General features: G+C 44.3%; 3 protein-coding genes across 3 annotated transcripts; all 3 read left to right on the top strand.

The window, feature by feature from the left end:
• Positions 1-7,769: 7,769 nt before the first annotated feature.
• On the top strand, positions 7,770-9,023 carry LOC145814977 (uncharacterized). The gene has a single exon (XM_082911944.1). It carries the CDS (start codon positions 7,770-7,772, stop codon positions 9,021-9,023), a length of 1,254 nt encoding a protein of 417 aa, XP_082768070.1.
• A 299-nt stretch (positions 9,024-9,322) lies between these two features.
• LOC145814927 (uncharacterized) lies at positions 9,323-11,019 on the top strand. The gene is made up of 3 exons (XM_082911848.1): positions 9,323-9,474; positions 9,554-9,629; positions 9,727-11,019. The coding sequence occupies exons 1-3, from the start codon at positions 9,388-9,390 to the stop codon at positions 10,026-10,028; spliced, it is 465 nt and encodes a 154-aa protein (XP_082767974.1). The 5' UTR covers positions 9,323-9,387; the 3' UTR covers positions 10,029-11,019.
• Positions 11,020-11,461: 442 nt separating this feature from the next.
• Positions 11,462-12,148, top strand: LOC145814976 (uncharacterized). Its single transcript, XM_082911943.1, has one exon. It carries the CDS (start codon positions 11,462-11,464, stop codon positions 12,146-12,148), a length of 687 nt encoding a protein of 228 aa, XP_082768069.1.
• The last annotated feature ends 7,246 nt before the right edge of the window (positions 12,149-19,394 follow it).

The following is a 19,394-nucleotide window of genomic DNA, read 5'->3' as shown; positions in this document are numbered from 1 at the left end:
AGGAAAGGATGCAATTCACTAACCGTTGGCTCGGTCACGGAGATAATCCCAATCATGATGACTCGGATGGGATTAAGGGGCAATTGAGTGGGGAGATTTGCGCCGTTAGTATGGTCGAGCTAAGATAGGGCGGGTTGTGACAGACCTCACGGCGCCATGCTATTTCCTCTACTGAGACGCCCGGTGGGTCTGTTTTGCTCGGTCGAAAAGATCGGCTGACCGGGCGTGAACTAAGCCTGGCCGAGCTGCAACTAGTAAACATTTGGCTGGGCACACAGCCAAGTGGCGAGACTGGGCTACGAGTAGCTCGGGCTAAACTATGGACAAGTGAGGGATGGCACGTCCCTGACCGGTTAGCCGAGATGGGCAGATTCCAGATAACCTCGGATGAAGGTAAAACGGACGGAGGCTGGCATGCCTCGCGACCGGTATGCCACGATAAACAGGTCAATACCAGCCCGGCCCATGAGCATCACCCCTCTGCCCCTTTGCCAAGGGGCAGTCCGGTGGGGCATAGCTCGGTTGAGTGCCTCTGGTGACAGTTCTTCACAAGAGATAGGCCGGTCGTGGTACTCTGGTCAAGTGTGCCACCTGGGCCAATGGCGCGAAGGAGAGGACATCTGCTCCACGCGCGCCTCAATACCGTTGGACAGTTCTGCGTGTACTGGTGGAAGGACTAAGCCTTTACACGCGTAAGGTGGTGGGAGGCAAGCACTGCCACCTGTCCAGGGAAGGACAGCAGAGGTAGTGCGCGCGCAATCTTGAGGCTGCATGGCTAGCCTAGAAATATGGTGGAAGACGAACGTTAGAGGTATGCAACTTCTCCTTCAAAAAAGAAAGAAAATACTCTCTCTCTCTCTTCTCCTTCCCGAAGTGGACTGACTTGATCGTCGGAGGGTCTATCCGGCATACCACCGCCGGGCAGCTCACCGTTTCTGTGTTGCCAGGTAGACGCCGTCAAGAGAAGCTTGGAGCACAAGGAGTACGGAAAGCAGAGGATATTTCGCCCTCGTACAATTGGCGCCGTCTGTGAGAAGTTTTTGATACTCAACCCTTGTTCTTAGAGCTTCTTCAACCATTTCCATGGCCAACAACAGCGAAGCCCCACTGTCCGTCGTCAATGGTGTCACACCCGAGTACGTCCGCTTGAGAGAAGGTCCTCCGAATATTCCAGCCATGGCGGGCCTAGAGACTCCTTCGCGAGATGCGCGAGACAAACGCGGGAGAAGTACTGATCGCTCGCAGAGTCCGGAGAGCCGCCGCCGCTGGGGGGAGTCCCATGCGCAGCACCCGGAGCACAAACTCAAGGACCAAGACGCCCTCATTCACAAGATGGCGGCGGAGATGGAGCTGTTGAAAAGCCAGATTAAAGGGAAGGGTGTTGCTGGAGAGGGCAAGCTCAGTGAGCGCACCCCGTCCCCTCGTAGTAGCAGTCGCCGCCAGGGGAGGACTCACTCTCTCTCCATCACCAGGAACTACGGGGTTGGAGATTCCGACCAAAGAGAGGGCAGGACCCTCTCTCGCGACAGCACCTACCGCCCCTCACGCCCGACGCTGACGTCGGGATCCTCTTTCTCCACACGTTCCAGGGACTTGAGGGATGTATTGGAGGAGAGGGCGCGCCGTCGGGAGGCTCGGAGAGTGCTGACATTGCAGAGGTTAAGCGCTCCAGTTCGTTGTAGTGAGGAAGTGGCGATGCCAGCCCCCAAAGTGATGGCCCCTGCGCTGGTGGACAAAGAGCCGGCGCGACTTACAGCCACGCTGCTGTCTCTAGAGATTGAGAGTACGCCACTCCCCGCCGGATTCCACCAGCCAAAGTTCACTTTGTACGACAGCAAGACGGATCCGTACATGCATGTGAGCCATTACCGGCAAGTAATGGCTGGACACCGGAGCAATGACGCCTTGATGTGCCTCATATTCCCAGCAAGCTTGGGAGAGCTGGGTTTGAAATGGTTCGAAAGGCTCCTGGAGGGGAGTATTGAGGGGTGGCAGCAATTAGCAGAAGCCTTCGTCACCAGATTCAAAACCAATACACGAACGTCGAAGGAAGTCGACCATCTCCTGGGCGTTAAGAATGAGTCTGGGTGTTCGTTGAAGGCATACAATGCGAAATACTGGGAAACGTACAATGAGATCCTCGACTGCCCCACCAATCTGGCGATCACTCAATACAAACGGGGTCTCCCAGTCGGACATAGGCTGCGAGATTCACTCACGATGCGTCAACCCACAACCATGGAGTCATTGATGCAGTGGATCAACAAGCACATTCGCGTGGAGGATGATGCCGCCTCCACGACCGAGAAGGCTAATCCGGTCGCGGCGGACAGAAGGGTGGCGGGGAAAGTTCACTCGGTTGGGCAGGAGGATAACCGCCCAAACAACTGGCCAAAAGATCAGCGCCATGGATCAAACCGTGATGACAGAAACAAGGGCCGCCGAAATGACCGGGCTGACACTCCCCGTGATGCAGCGGAGGATGCCAAAAGAAAATTGAAGGCACAGACTGGAATCACCACGGTATTTAAAATCCCCATCTACCGCATTTTGAGTGAGATTCGAGGTGAACCCTTCATCCGTTGGCCGGCCAAGCTGGGGAGCGCGCAGAGGGGCTTCAATTCAAAATATCGCTGCACCTTTCATGAAGAATGGGGGCACCGAACAGAGGACTGCTTGCCGCTCAAACAACACTTAGAGGAGTTGGTGGCGGCGGGGCATGTTGACCAATACATAGATGGGGGCATCAAGGCCACCCCAGCGGACCAAGCCGAGCCAAACGGCCTGGCCGCCCTAGAAGCGCCCCCGCAAGGTCTAATCAACGTCATCCACGACATCATTGAACCGGCCAGGGTCTGCGAGCTGAGAGGGATGATCAAGAAGGCCGAGCACATGAGGGAAGTGCTCTCTGTTCAGCCCGCTGTGAAGAAGAGAAATACCGAAGAAAGGGACATCCTTTCATTCTCGACCAAGGACTTGGAAAGAGTTCAGATGCCGCACAATGATGCTTTAGTAATCACTCTTCGCGTCAAAGACTTTGACATCAAGAGAATCTTGATCGACCAGGGGAGTTCGGTAGAAATTATGTATTATGACGCGTTTAAACAAATGAAGTTGGAAGATAAGGACTTGGCCCCCGCAACGTCCCCTTTGGTCGGCTTCAACTCACAACTAGAATGGCCAATTGGAAAGATTATTTTGCCAGTCAAAGCGGGATCAGTCGTAAAGCAAGTAGAGTTCTGGGTGCTCAAAGTTCCATCGACTTACAACCTGATCTTAGGCAGGGGTTGGCTGCACGCCATGCAAGCAGTTGCTTCGACCTTCCACCAAGTCATGCGCTTTCCGGCACCAAGCGGACAAACAGAGGAAGTTTGGGGGGACCAGGTGATGGCAAAACAATGCTTCGTTGAGGTAAATGGCAGCCGAGCGGCCAAAGGGTTCGTCCAAATGATTGAGGGGCCTGAGGGTAAAGAGGTCCTTGAAGACGTAGGGAGAAAGGCCGAGGAAAAATCGGTCGAAAATTTGGTGGAAGTGCGCATTGACGAGAACGATCCAACTAAATTCTTCCTCTTGGGATCATCCTTGTCTAGCGCCGAGCGGATGGATTATGTCAACTTCTTGGTTTCTAATTTGGAGGCCTTTGCCTGGACGCCTTACGACATGCCCGGCATCGACCCTAGCTTCATTTGTCATCAGTTGAATGTCTTCCCCACTGCACGGCCAGTCATTCAAAGGACACGCCGCTCAGCCTTGCACCATGCTGAAGCGGTTGCAGAAGAAGTAAAGAATTTGTTGGAAGCTGGGGCCATAGAGGAGGTGCAATACCCTCGGTGGATATCCAACACGGTGGTTGTTCCGAAGAAGAACGGCAAGTGGCGAGTCTGCGTTGACTACAAGACTGTCAATCGAGCTTGCCCCAAGGATAGCTTTCCCCTCCCACGAATTGACCAGCTGGTGGACTTAACCGCTGGCCATCAGAGGTTTAGCTTCCTGGACGCATATCGCGGCTACCACCAGATAGCCATGTATAAACCGGACAGAGAGATCATGTCGTTCACAACCCCCAGAGGCTTATATTGCTACAAAGTCATGCCGTTTGGACTAAAGAACGCCGGGGCGACTTTTCAGAGGATGGTAACGAAGATGTTCGCTCCTCTTCTGGGCCGAACAATGGAGGCCTATATCGACGACATGGTGGTGAAGAGTAGGGAGAAGTCCCAACACCTCGCCGACCTAGCAGAAATGTTTGCCATCCTAAAGCGCCACAAGCTTTGTTTGAACGCCTCCAAATGCGCCTTCGGAGTTGGCATTGGGAAGTTCTTGGGTTTTTTGGTTACGAATCGGGGAATCGAGGCCGACCCGTCACAAATCAAGGCTATACAAGACCTGGAGCGTCCCAACTCCACGAAGGACGTGCAACATCTTGCCGGGATGGCAGCCGCGTTGAACAGATTTATCAGTCGGTCTTCTGATCGTTGCAGGCCCTTCTTTAAAACTCTGAAGTCCAAGTTCTTCTGGGATGACGAGTGCGACCGCGCATTAGCAGACCTGAAAGCATATCTCTCCTCAACCCCTATTTTGGTCACACCTCAGCCGGGCGAAGAGTTGTACCTCTACTTGGCTATCTCTCAACACGCAGTTAGCGCGGTATTGGTGCGCGCTGAAGGCATCCAGCACCTACCGATCTTCTATGTAAGCAAGACTCTTCTCCCAGCCGAAACGAGATATCTTCCCTTGGAAAAATTGGCGCTGGCCCTAATGATGGCGTCAAGAAAGCTGGCACACTATTTTCATGCCCATACAATAGTTGTGTTAACCGAGTTCCCGCTTAAAGTGCTTTTTGAAAAGGCAGACTTCACTGGGAGAATTTTGAAATGGGCCGTGGAATTAGGACAATATGACATCAAGTTCCGACCGCGCACCGCAATCAAGGCTCAAGCACTTGCCGACTTTGTGACGGAATTTGCCCCTGGGATGCATCCAGTATGCCCGGTTGATTTGGTTGGTGCGGATTTAGCACAACCCGTGGTTCTGGCAACAGAAACGAATGTTGGTTCGCAAGTAGGAAAAGGGACGAGCACGACCGGACTAACAAAGTTCGACGATGATGAACCCAACCAAGACAAGGAAAGGGACCAGAATGAACCGATCAGAGACTTGGAAATGAGAAGCTCCCAGAACCCCTCTGATTGTTGGAAGCTGTTTATTGGCAAGATGTGGAAGTTCTTCGTTGATGGGGCGTCCAACAGACATGGGGCCGGGCTGGGCATCGTGCTGAACTCGCCGGACGAGCTGATCATCGAGCAGGCAATTACACTCGGCTTCCCAGCATCCAACAACGAGGCTGAGTATGAAGCTCTCCTTGCCGGACTAAGAAGCGCGCTGAGAATGAAAGCCACAGCCAAGGTTTAAAAATGCGGTGTTACGTAACGGTTTCGGCCGTTACGTAACGGTTTCGGTGGTAGGCACTACATGTTACCCTCGATTTTGCGGTGTGATTGAAATTCACAGGTGTATCAACCGTTACGGCCGTCGTAGCGGTCATAACGGTGATGTAACGGCCGTAACGGCCCGTTACGAACGTTACAGGGCATCTTTAGCTGATTCTTTTTAAAAAAAAACAAAAGAAAAAGCTGAAAAGGCTGAAGATTGATGTCCGATACACATCCACAAATTTTCAAAAGAAAAAACAAAAGAAATAGATGTACATACCTTTAGCTTCGTCTTTTGCCTTTACAACCCATGAACCATTTTCAATTGAAGTGAGATTCCACAAATTTTCAGATCTGAAATGCGGATGAGTGAGAAATAGAGAAAGAGATGAGAGAAGGGGGAAGAGGGAGATGGAAGAGATGAACCTCTCTGCTAGCTTGATCTTGCCTTTGTTGCCTTTGTGCTGATCTTGCCTTTGTTAGCTTGATCTTGCCTTTGTGCTGAACAATAGTAAGTCCAGAGTTTGATCTTGCCTTTCTTTATCAAATTTTATTTGCTCAATAGCCTCTCTCTAGCTTCGTGGGGAAGATAAGCACTGCCCCTTTCTTTATCAAATTGTTGACTTCACAGATAAGCATTTGTTTCCTTGTGGTCTCCAACTGGCCAAGATTATTTTATTTTATTTTATTTTTATTTTTTTTAAACAATGATTTCAGATTTTAAATTTTATAAAATCTATAAAATTTATGTGATATATTTAATAATTTTAATTTAAATATATATATAGAGCTATACACTTATTTATAGTATTTTATATATATTAATTAGTGATTGATTTTTTTTTTTATAATATCTAAAAATCATAACACATTTAATTATATGAATACATTTTATATATGTCAATTTTTATTGATTTTTTTCTTGCAGGTTATTAAAAAAGATAACAAATACTCAAGTGATTGAAGCCCCAAAACCAACTATGTATGAATTTTTTTCTTCATAATTTATTTTTTAATTTTTATATGATCACATTACCATGTGAACTCCAAATGTATAAAGAGCAGTTACATTTTTTTTTATCATCATTTCATTTAATATTTAATTATAAATATTTTTTATTTTGTTATTGTAATGTGTTGTGACAACAATGTTGAAGTCACTATTTTTTTTTAAATATCTTTTTAAAAGGAAAAAAAAAATCAATACCTCAAAAAAAATTATTTATAATTTATTTTTTAACTTTTATATGATTATATTAGTATGTAAATTCCAAATGTATAAATAGTGGTTGCATTTTTTTTGTAATCATTTCATTTAATGTTTAATTATAAATATTTTTTATTTTGTTATTGTAATGTGTTGTGACAACAATGTTAAAGTCACTATTTTTTTAAATATCTTTTTAAAAGAAAAAAAAATCAATACCTCAAAAAAAATTATTTATAATTTATAATTTATTTTTTAATTTTTATATGATTATATTAGCATGTAAATTCCAAATGTATAAATTGCGAAAACAACACAACCAGTAGTTAGGCTAAAAGTAAATGTAAGGAATTCAAGTTCCAACAGGCTTACTTGGGCTTGTTTGGCCCTAGTTGCTTTGGGCCTTTATATGGTTTGGTCCTGAGTTGAATTTGGACCAAGCCTGACAGTAAGCTAATAACATGTATGGTCCAATTAGTTCCTCCAGTTTTAAGATTAAAAGGAAACCTTAAAAAGAATATATATATATATATATATATATATATATATATATATATATATATATATAAATTTCTTCATAATTCTTTTATTTTTAAAAAAATTCTCTATGAGATTTTAATTGTTCCTTTAGGAACAAACAAATTTTTTATTTTTAACAGAATGGAAAAGGTTCATTTGTGTATTTTACAAATAATTGTACATTTTTTTAAAAAAAATCTATGCGTAGAATAATTTTAAAATTCTTAACAAAAAACACACTCTTAACAAAAATATTTTTCATTTCATTTAAGTTATGCAGAATAAAAGTAAAGGTCACATATTGCTTTCAAGTCACAGTTGACAATGAGTCATATTAATATATATATATATATATATATACGAATTTTACACTTTTAATAAATGCACGAGATTAGCACCCTTAATTACCAATGAGTCATGTTAATTTTTTTTATAATCATTTCATTTAACATTTAATTATAAATATTTTTTATTTTGTTATCGTAATGTGTTGTGACAACAAATTTTTTTTTTTTTAATGACGAAATTTGTTATTATAATGTGTTGTGACCATAAATAGTGGTTGAATTTTTTTATTTATATTTTTTGTAATGCGGAATTCAAATTCAAAAATGTCACGACAAAAGAGTACCAATGATGAACCCCCAAGTGATGATATTGGTTGGAAATTTGGAACTCAAGTTGAAGGCACTAGGCATCATATTATTTGCAAATTTTGTGGACATCACATTAAAGGTGGGATTACGCGTTTCAAACAACATTTAGCACATCAAACGGGGCAAGTGCATTCTTGTCCTAATGTTAGTAGAGACGTGAGGCAAGAAATGATGAAACATTTACAAAATAAGAAAATGAGTAAAGCAGACAAACAAAAGAGAAAAGCTGAATTGGAAGCACATATTAGAGGAGATGATCTTTATGATGAGGATGAAGGGGGAGATTTTGTAGATCTTCGAGATGATGACTCTGACTCTGATCCAGAGATGACTAGGGCTCGACAAGCAAGTATTCGTTCACAACAACAATGGGAGGAAAGGCAACAATTTAGACGAGGTGTTGCAGGTCATGGATCACAATACGATGCAGGTGGTAGTTCTGGTGCAGGGGGTAGTGGTCAAAGATTGCCTAAAGGGTCAGGTATTGCTAATGTTTTTCGTCGATCACAATTTGTGCGTGAAACTGGTGGGAGTGGACGTAATTGGATTAAGCCCAATGCTCCTGAAACAAGGTTGAGAGCAATGGATGTAAAACTCCAAAAGAGCAAGAGTACAAAGCAACGAAAAATCTCTACAATGAATTTACAAAAGTTAAAAGAGAGATTGGGACGGGTAGTGTCCAAGTTTATACTCTATAATCGTATTCCATTCAATGCAGTTGATTCAGAGTATACACAACCCATGCTTGATGTTGCTGCTGAAGTAGGGCCAGGAGTAAAGGGTCCTAGTGCTTATGAAGTTTCTGAAGTATATTTGGGCATGGAGTATGATGAAATGACAGAATGGATAGGATCATTTAAGGGAATTTGGGAAGAGAGAGGTGTATCTATCATGCGTGATGGTTGGAGCAGTCTAACTTGGCAACACATCATCAACTTCTTAGTGTACTGCAATAGAGGTACTATATTTCACAAATCAATTGATGCCTCTAATATTGTTAGTAGGACAGCTGAATATTATTTTGGGTTGTTAGATAAAGTTGTTGATGAAATTGGAGAACAATACGTTGTTCAAGTGGTAACTGATAATGAACCTGCATTGAAAGCTGCCGGTAAAATGTTAATGAGAAAAAGGAAACATTTATATTGGACAGCTTGTTCAGCACATTGTATCGATCTCATGCTAAAACTGGGCAGCCTTACAATGTGAAAAAAATTATTTTGGGAAAGGAGTTTTGGCAGAAAGCAACAGAACTTTGTAAAGTTCATGAGCCCTTAGTCAGAGTATTGAGGTTGGTTGATGGGGATGAGAAGCCAACAATGGGTTTCATATATGAAGCTATAGATAGAGCAAAGTTGGCAATTAAAAGAGATTGTCGCTACTACACCGACTATTGGAAAATTATTGATACTCGATGGTCTTTTCAATTACATCAAGATTTGCATGCAGCTGGTAAGTGTTACGATTTCAATTATAAAATGTATATTTATTTACAATTATTAATTGTCTTCTTATTTTTTAAGGATATTTTTTAAATCCTCAATTCCAATATGGTGTTATCTCATCCAATGAAATGATAAGAGAAGTGATGGATGGACTTAAAAAAGTCATTACCGGACTGGAGCCTGATATGGATGCTCAAATGAAAGCAACAAATCAAGTACGTACCAATTATTTAAATTTTAATAGTAATAATCTACTTTTGCAAATGTTACTTGTAATGATTTCCCAAATTGTAGTTGTTGCTGTTTCGAGATAAACAGGAAACTTTTGGCACTCCTTTAGCACAAAGAGCATGGAAACAATCAAATCCAGGTTTTATTTTCAAAATTACAAATTTACAATATATAAATACTTAAATAATTTTCTATCATATTTTGACTTATGTCTAGTGTAATGTAATTTTGTGCAGCTGAGTGGTGGATTATTCATGGCAGTTGTGCTCCTGAACTTCAAAAAATAGCTGTGAAAGTATTAAGTCAAACCACCACATCATCTCACTGTGAACGTAATTGGAGTACTTTTAGTCTCATCCATACGAAGACAAGGAATAGATTGAAATATAAGAAAATTCAAAGATTAGTCTTCATCACCTATAACATGAGATTAAAATTGAGACATGTTAAAAGAAGCAGCCAAGAGGAGATTGATAGGAGTTTTAATCCTATTAACTTGGATTGCATATTTGAAGAAGATGATCCAATAAGTCCATAGATAGAAGAAAGGGAAAATCCTTTACTAGATGGTGTGGATAATTCTGAATGGCTAGATTTGGTCTCAGATGATGGTGGTGGTGGCGGCGACAGCAATGGCGATGGCAGTGATGGAAACGGTGGTGGTGGCACCCATAGATATCAAGCTCGACGCACTTCTCAAAGCTCAACTCTTACTCCAACTCAAAGTGATAATAGTGGTGGTTTAACACCATCTGATGGAGGAGGTGATGATGGTGATGGTGATGGCACTTCTCACGATGACGGTGGTGGTGGTGGCGGCGACAATGGTGGTGATGGCGGTGATGGTACTAGTTTTGGTGCAGGAAGTGAAGATTTTATTGGAGGATTTGGATTATGTGATGTTGGGGAACATTATGATATTGGAGAACCTGTTGCACCTTTACCCCAACTACCTAGGAGGTTTCGTGGTAGTGATACCTGTAGGGATGAAAGAAGAATAAGAACTAGAGAACAACAGCTTGATTCATCTGATAGTAGTCATAGTTATCCATATCACCCTTATCCATCCTATAGCACTGATAGCCAGAGCTATCCTTACCCACCTCAACAAAATTATCCTTGGCCCCCTCAACAACATGGTCCTCTAGGATACGGTTTGCCAAATTATCAACAAACTCAAGAAGGGTATGTTGATCATTTTCAGCAAAGGTATCCATTTTCTCTCCCAATGCACGAAACAGAAAGGGATGACATGATGAGCACATTTACTTATATATTTCCTACTGGATGGAATGAAGGTAGTAGCAATCAAGCTCAACAATCTGATTCCCAAGATGCACCACGTCACTCATTTTGGTGGGGTGAAGGTAGCAGCAACAATCAAGCTCAACAATCTGAATCTCAAGATGCACCACGTCACTCATTTTGGTGGTGACATTATGTAATTTTAGTAGTAACATTGTGTAAAATGTACTATCTGTTATTTGTGATTTATGCTATGATGTTATGTACTTTGTCAAGTTCTTCCATTATGGATGTATACTTTTTTATAACTATTTGAGTTAAAATGTGCATATGCTTCTACAAGTATAATAATTAAAAATAATTTTATACATCTGAGTCCAACAAAAGAAATTTTTTCCACAAGTGTAATATGGATTTATAACATATAAAGTCATTAATTATTGAAATAAAATGTAAAAAAAATCATTTTCTAGTGATTTAAAAATATGAAATATATTGGATCATACTTAAAAATTATGAAAAATTTATCAAAATTTATTTTAAAACCCAATAAATATGATTATAAAAAAAAAATATGCGTATCGGTAAATTTTTTACAAATTGTGCGAAAAATAAAAAAATTCACAATTCCGGTAACCGCAACCGTTACGCTACGGCCTTTACACCCTGCAACCGCCACCGTTATGGCGACCACAACCGCTTTTCAGAACCTTGGCCACAGCCCTTATGGTATTTAGTGATTCCAAGTTGGTGGTCAATCAGGTCTCAGGGAAGTATGAGGCAAAGGACGAAAGAATGGCCAAGTATCAAGCGCTGGTACGCGCAGAGATCAAGAAGTTCGCTGCAATAAGGTTGGAACAAATCGACCGCGAGGAAAACAGCGCGGCTGATGAATTGGCCGGGCTTGCTTTTGCTCAGACAGCTTTTCCTAACCCCTTGATGATAGAATTTTTACCCTGGCCAAGCATTGAGGAACCAGAATCAGCCGAGGTACTTTGCACTAACTTGGGCCCTTCTTGGATGGATCCTATCATCGCCTTCCTAAAAGATAGAATTCTACCAGAAGAAAAGAGGGCGGCACACAAGATCCGGGCAAAGTCAGAGTGGTTTTGGCTCTCCCCGTCCGGGGCCTTGTACAAGAAATCTTTCACCGGGCCGTATTTGAAATGTCTCCACCCCACCAAGGTGGAGGCTTTCCTCTATGAGATACATGAGGGCATCTGTGGCAGCCATATTGAGGGCAGATCCTTGGCTTACCAAGCAATTTCTCATGGTTATTGGTGGCCGCGCATGCAGGCAGATGCGCAAAAATATGTTCGCAGGTGCGAGAAGTGTCAGAAGTTCGCCCACCAGATCCACCAGCCGGCTAGAGATTTGCTCCCTCTCACAAGTCCTTGGCCGTTCGTGCTTTAGGGGTTAGATATTGTTGGGCCACTCCCAGCTGCACCGGGCAACTGTAAGTTCTTCATCGCCGCCACCGACTATTTCACCAAGTGGGTTGAGGCCAAGCCACTAGCGACCATAAGGGAAAAGGACGTGAAGAAGTTTGTATGGCAAAACGTGATCACCCGTTTCGGTATACCCAAGGCCCTCATCTCGGATAATGGCACTCAATTTGATGGTAAACTCTTTCGCGGATTTTGCGAAGAGTTGAAGATCGAGTTCTACAATTCGACGCCAGCCTATCCTCAGTCAAATGGTCAAGCAGAGGCTTCAAACAAGACCATCCTGGATGGGCTGAAGAAGCGGCTTAAGAAGGCTAAGGGCAAGTGGGCTGAAGAACTCCCTAATGTGCTCTAGGCATACCGCACTACGCCAAGGCGGTCAACCGGGGAAACACCATTTGCTTTGGCCTATGGCATGGAGGCCGTCATCCCATTGGAAATTGGCATGCCAACCATCCACTCTGAAAGTTTCCAGCCAGATCTGAATAATGAAGCGGTGGCATTGGAGTTGGACCTTGCTGAAGAAAGGAGGAAGCGAGCATTGATCCACATAGTGGCTTATCAACAAGAACTCTCCAGAAAGTACAACAAGGCTATGCACCCCAGGATGTTCAAGATTGGGGACTGGGTATTAAGAAAGGTGCTTGGCAACACAGTGGTCCCTGGCGAAGGAAAGCTCGGTGCAAATTGGGAAGGACCATAAAAGGTGATTGGTCTTGCTGGTAAAGGGGCGTACCATCTGGAAGATATAGATGGCAAGGCTGTCCCCAGACCATGGAATATGGCCAACCTTAAGGTCTTTTACTTTTAAGATGTAATTTGCTTGTGTTGTTTAGTTTTTTTAGACCTTTAGCCTTTTGGCACTTAATGTAAAGGATAACAATGCTTTTGTAATGAAAAATAGCCCTCTTGTTATTTGGAATTACATCTTTGTACAATGGGTTCGCAAGGACACAAGGCAATTATGAATACCAAGGGCAAGAGACCGACCTGAATGGGACCGAACTGATTTCCTCTCTCCGGAATGAATGCAGACCGCACAAATAGTTGGTGCATTGTCCGACGATGTAATTGGCGTATAGCCCCATTCGCATTAGGGCCGAGCTGGTTTTGCTCGCCCGGTTGAAATGTTGGCGTCATGACCAACTCAACTGAAACATTGGTGTTTTGCCCAATGTAAGGGCCGAGCTTATTTTGCTCGGCCCAGTGGACATATTGGTGTCTTGCCCAATATGGAAAACGAGTGGAGTTTGCTCGGCAGAATCCGCAACGTTGGAGTTTTGTCCAACCGATAAGAAGCCGAGCTGAATTTGCTCGGCCTAAAAGAAATGTTGGCGGCTTACCTAACTTAAAAGGCGAGCTGATTTTGCTTGGTCACGTCGAAATTGCATGAAGTGTACAAACGAATTAAGGCCGAGCAGATTTTGCTCGGAAGAGTTAAAATGTCAGTTCATTTGAAAGTTCATGGAACCGAACTACTAGTTCTGATTAGAAAACGTTTGAGGTGATTTTAGCTCGGCAAACTGTACGGCACAGCCGACCTAGCAGTTGTGAATTCTCAACAATTGAATCAAGGAATCCATGCAGATGCAAACCGAACAGAAATAGAAGATGAGTGAGCAAAAAGTCGAAATCTTCATTGATAAAGGAAATTTAAGTACAAGACGGGGGGGCATAGCCCGGTTACATAAAAAAAAAAAAAAGGTCAATCCAACTCTACGTCAACCGTTTGTTCAGCGACTTGCGCAGTTTGCTCGGCCTCTTCCACATTGTGCTCGGGCAGGTTTTCTTCGGCGTCATCGTCAGTGCCTTCTACCACGGCAACATCCCGATCAGCCTCTTCCTCCGCATCTGAAGAAGCTTCGGGAGGATTTTGCTCGGCTTGTTTCGCGGCGACGGCTTCTTCCTCGGCCTCTTTCCTTGCCTCCGCGATGAGCCAGTTTTGGGTGGCCTTGGAGTACGCCTGCATGTAGACCGGGATATAGGCAGCAGGCGGATTGATGAACATGTCAGAATCCTGACCAAGACCAACTTTCTCCACGGCAGCTTTCCAGCCGCACTGGAAAAAGATGTCCTTGGTCGCTTGGACCTGCCGTTCGTAGGTCTTCTCGCCCTGCGCGTATCCCCGGTCTTCTGCATCATCTACAGCCTTGTCCTTCTCGGCTTTGTGTGCATCGTGCAGTTTCCTCAGCTCGGCGAGATACCGAGCCTTCGTCGACTTCACTGCCCGAAGTATGTCCTCGTTAGCTCGGTCAACCTTTTGGCTCAGGATATCTCGCTCGGCCTCAACCGCTTCCTGCGCAGCTTTAAGCTTCGCTATCTCGGCCTTTTGTGCCTTATTCTCAGCTATGGCATCCCGCAGGCTCTGCCTCACTTTGATCATTCGGTTGTGGGCCAAATAGCTCTTTTGCGCGGCCTGAAAACAAGTGAGAGATCGTCAGTATTCGAAAAACTGAGCAAAAACCGAGCAAACAGTTTGACGTAAAAAATGGAGAACCTACCAGCACTATGGATTTCGCCGCCGAGCGGAGGACCTTGAGGTCGGAAAGCTCGTCGTGTTTTTTCATATCAGCGGGCAAGATTAACCCCTTGGTCAAATTGAAACCAAGAGAGTAGTCCTTGTTCGCGTAGACAGAGTCTTCAGCAGAAACTGCTCGGCCCTGGTATTTGAACTCGGGCGCCCAGACCGGGGGGGTGGCTGGGCCCTTGGATTTGCCGGTCCGTGGTTGCTCGGTCTGGTCCCCGAGCTCGGTAGAGACGCGATCGGTAGAGTCTTCATCCGCCAGACGCGGCCCGGTTTGCTCGTTCCTCGGCCGCTTCTTGGACCGACTAGCCGGTTACTCGCTGGCAAGCACCAGTACTGCCCCTTCTTGCTGCACGGCGGGTGTGGAGGATGTCCCCCCGGTTGCCTCTAGTTTTTGGGACTCGTCTTCTTCCCCGGTGATCATGGACTTGATGGCCCTGATTTTCGCCATTTCTTGCTCGGCGGTGAGTGGAATAAGCTTGATCGGTGGTAGGTTTGGATCCGGTTCTAGGGTTAGCGCACGCAGAAAATCGGTAACCCGGCTCTTGCACGGCACGGTGTAGTGGTAGGTCTGTTCGAAGCCGAGCAATTTCGCAGCCTCCCTCTCCTCGGCAGGATGGCACAGCAGGGCTCTGATGGCCCCTTGGTTGGCCTGGTAGTAGTCTGCTACTAGGTGCTTATCTGCAAAAAGAAGACAAGTGTTAGATCGGCATGGAAAGTAATTGATGCATAAAGAAAATAGCGTGGTCAGCCGAGCAACTCACCAGCACTGCCAAAATCCTTTCTAATATACCATCCCGGTATGGGTGCCTCGGTGTCCTCATAGCGACCGGACACCCACAAGAAGTCGTCGTCGTTGGTCTCCTTGTCCGGGTTACCCTCTATTAATTTTGCTCGGCCCTTCTTCACTTTGAGGTACCAGCAAAGCCTGCTCTTATTTTTACTAAGACTATACTGATGGAAAATTTCGGCCAGACCGAGATTGAGACCGAGCCTCCGGTTCAGCTCGGCGACCCCGTTTATTATTTTGTAAGTGTTATTCGAAACCTGGGTCAGGCAAAGCCTTGTCTGCCTCAAAAATTCGCAGATCAAGGGTTGAACCGGGAAGCGGAGCCCTCCCTCTACTATTGATACGACGGTAGAGGGGCACCGGTCTAGATCCCCCCAAGGGGTGTCTCCCTTTTTGGCGAGCTCTAAGACGACGTCATCTGGGATGTTGTACTCCCTTCGAAACTCCGCCATCGCGCCGGGCGAGCTAACTATAAATCGGTACTTCCCCATTTATCTCGGTTTTATTTGGTTTATTGACTATCTCGGTCAAAAAGGATGGTGTATTTGCTCGGACCTTGAGCTCCACCAATGATGGTTCTGGACTGGCCTGGATGGTCCTAGTGTGTTCTGCATGTTAAAAAATAATTCCAAGGGTTAGCACGGCATAAATTGCGCAGCCCCTATGGGAATTGGCTCAGTGAAGGGATTATTGGTGTTTGGCCAGTTCGACCCCTACCTCAGCTATGCTACTTGGTCGATTTCCTAGTTCGATTCTAACTCTCCACTTCTGGCTCGGGTAAGGTCCAGAAAGGAGATTCAAAGAAGTTACAGCTCGGTTAATGTTTGAAGTGGAGATCTCAAGTTTTAGCTCGGCGAGTTCCTACATACCAATCTAACTAAGTGTCTAACTCGGTTGAGACCTCAACAATAAGCCGCAAACCATTTTTGATCGGTTGAAGGCATAATTACGGATCTAAATGAGCATTTAGCTCGGTCGTGCACAGTGTTCATCCTATTCATCTTGTTCATCCTAAGTTCAAGGTTCATTTGTTCGAACCAAGGAGAAACGGGGGCACGATGGTCCCATATTCCCATCCAGTCACAGTTTGCCCTATGATGTGCCAAGACCCCCCATCAAGGAGATATTGGAAGGTTCCAAGCAAAGAAAATAAAGAACGAAAGCACAAAAAATTGAAGAGCCTATAGGAAAAAGTAGTAAAAGGGTAAAAAAACTCACCAAGAACGGATGCGAAGTGAAGCAGTCCCCGCGAGCTTGAACGCAGCTTCAGGAGTAACAGAAACGGTGAGTGAAATGAGAGGCAGCAGCGACGGTGGTAAAGGAAATGGAGTTTATGAGGTTAGGGTTTAGGCTCAAAGAAGAGTTGAACAGTAAGAGTCGAATTGACCCTTCGTTTGTGCATAAAAAGGGGGGGCAAAACCCAAACGGCTGCGCCGTTTGAATTCTGCGCGTGCGGAACAGCTGGCTGCACGACCCAATGGCGTGATGCCACGTGGCACTGAGAACGTGTCTGTCAGTATGGTGGTACGACGCTTGACAAGACTGCAGTGGAAATGACCGACCAAATGATATAGCTTAGCGACAGATATCGCCCCAATCATGCTCGGCCAGGAAAGGATGCAATTCACTAACCGTTGGCTCGGTCACGGAGATAATCCCAATCATGATGACTCGGATAGGATTAAGGGGCAATTGAGAGGGGAGATTTGCGCCGTTAGTATGGCCGAGCTAAGATAGGGTGGGTCGTGATAGACCTCACGGCGCCGTACTATTTCCTCTACTGAGACGCCCGGTGGGTCTGTTTTGCTCAGTCGAAAAGATCAGCTGACCGGGCGTGAACTAAGCCTGGCCGAGCTGCGACTAGCAAACATTTGGCTGGGCACACAGCCAAGTGGCGAGACCGGGCTACGAGTAGCTCGGGCTAAACTATGGACAAGTGAGGGATGGCACGTCTCTGACCGGTTAGCCGAGATGGGCAAATTCCAGATAACCTCGGATGAAAGTAAAACGGACGGAGGCTGGCATGCCTCGCGACCGGTATGCCACGATAAACCGGTCAATACCAGCCCGGCCCATGAGCATCACCCCTCTGCCCCTTTGCCAAGGGGCAATCCGGTGGGGCATAGCTCGGTTGAGTGCCTCTGGTGACAGTTCTTCGCAAGAGATAGGCCGGTCGTGGTACTCCGGTCAGGTGTGCCACCTAGGCCAATGGCGCGAGGGAGAGGACATCTGCTCCACGCGCGCCTCAATACCGTTGGACAGTTCTGCGTGTACTGGTGGAAGGACTAAGCCTTTACACGCGTAAGGTGGTGGGAGGCGAGCACTGCCACCTGTCCAGGGAAGGACAGCAGAGGTAGTGCGCGCGCAATCTTGAGGCTGCATGGCCAGCCTAGAAATATGGTGGAAGACGAACGTTAGAGGTATGCAACTTCTCCTCCAAAAAAGAAAGAAAATACTCTCTCTCTGTCTTCTCTTTCCCGAAGTGGACTGACTTGATCGTCGGAGGGTCTATCCGGCATACCACCGCCGGGCAGCTCACCGTTTCTGTGTTGCTAGGTAGACGCCGTCAAGAGAAGCTTGGAGCACAAGGAGTACGGAAAGCAGAGGATATTTCACCCTCGTACAAGTAGGTAGGCCTATTTTGGGAAAAACCTCCTGAATCATGGTACATTTTTTCCTCCTGAATCTTGTTACATTTTTTTCTCCCAGAATGTCTTTCCTACACTCCAAATTATAGGTAAAATTTCCTTTCTTTACCGTTAGGCTTGAAAATGGTCTTATGTCATGGGACCAAAAAAAAAAACAAAAAGATAAATAATTTATGAGAATTAAATTTTAGATAAATTTTTATATAACAATCTTTTTTATTTAGAATGACTTGAAATATGAGATTCTTCAAACATTTCAAAAGGATATAGAATTTTTTAAATATTTCAAAAGAAGTACAAGAACTCCTTACTAAGTTTTGAACAAATGTATAATTTCAATCTGTAATACTCCAATGTAATATTCAAACATAACACTCTAAAAAAACTTCTTATTATACTTTTTCCAAACGTAACACTTCAAAAAAAAATTATTTTACTGTGTAACACTTCAATGTAAAACATAAAATAAAAAAAATTAGTGTATATTTCCAAACATAATACTCTAATATAACACACCCAAAAAAGGGATTTGGAATTCTTCAAACCATTCTAAAAGAATACAAAATTCCTTAGTAAAACTGTGAGTGTTACGTTTAGAAACAGTACACTAAGTAATTTTTTAGTGTTTTTATGTATGTTGCATTAGAGTGTTACGTTTGAGATTACATTGATTGGAGTATTATGTTTGAGAAAAGTACATGAAGGGATTTTTTTTGTGTTACATCGGAGTCTTATGTTTGGGAAAAATTTGAAGTGTTACGCTGTTACGTTTGGAAAAAGTACATTAAGGAATTTTTTAGTGTGTTACATTGGAACGTTACGTTATTAGAGTGTTACGTTCTATGAAGTATGGGTACTTCGAAAAACATGCCGTACCCGTACCGGGTACTTACCGGCGTACCGTACCTCATATGGTACTTCTGCATACGTACCGGGTACACGAAACACATACTCAAGTTTTTTCTTCTTAATTTTTGACGCACCCAGACGTACCTAGTATATATCCAAGCCGTACCGTACCTCAATTGAAACAATATTTTCCTTCTACTACAGAGATAAAACTCATTTTACTAGATTTCTTTTTTAGTTTTTGTTTTATGCTTAGCATGATTTTAAAATTAAACTATGGTTTGTAAGTTATTTAATATATTGATATTTAATTTTAATTTATACTTTTCCTTTTGGCATTAAATGTTAATTATAGGTTGGGTTGGACCTTAACAAATTAAACCATTTAATTAATTTTTGTATT

This window comes from Camellia sinensis, unplaced genomic scaffold, assembly GCF_055761805.1.
Source record: "Camellia sinensis isolate YWXY unplaced genomic scaffold, ASM5576180v1 Unanchor14, whole genome shotgun sequence".
Lineage (NCBI taxonomy): Eukaryota > Viridiplantae > Streptophyta > Magnoliopsida > Ericales > Theaceae > Camellia > Camellia sinensis.
This window is presented reverse-complemented; position numbering and strand designations above follow the sequence as displayed.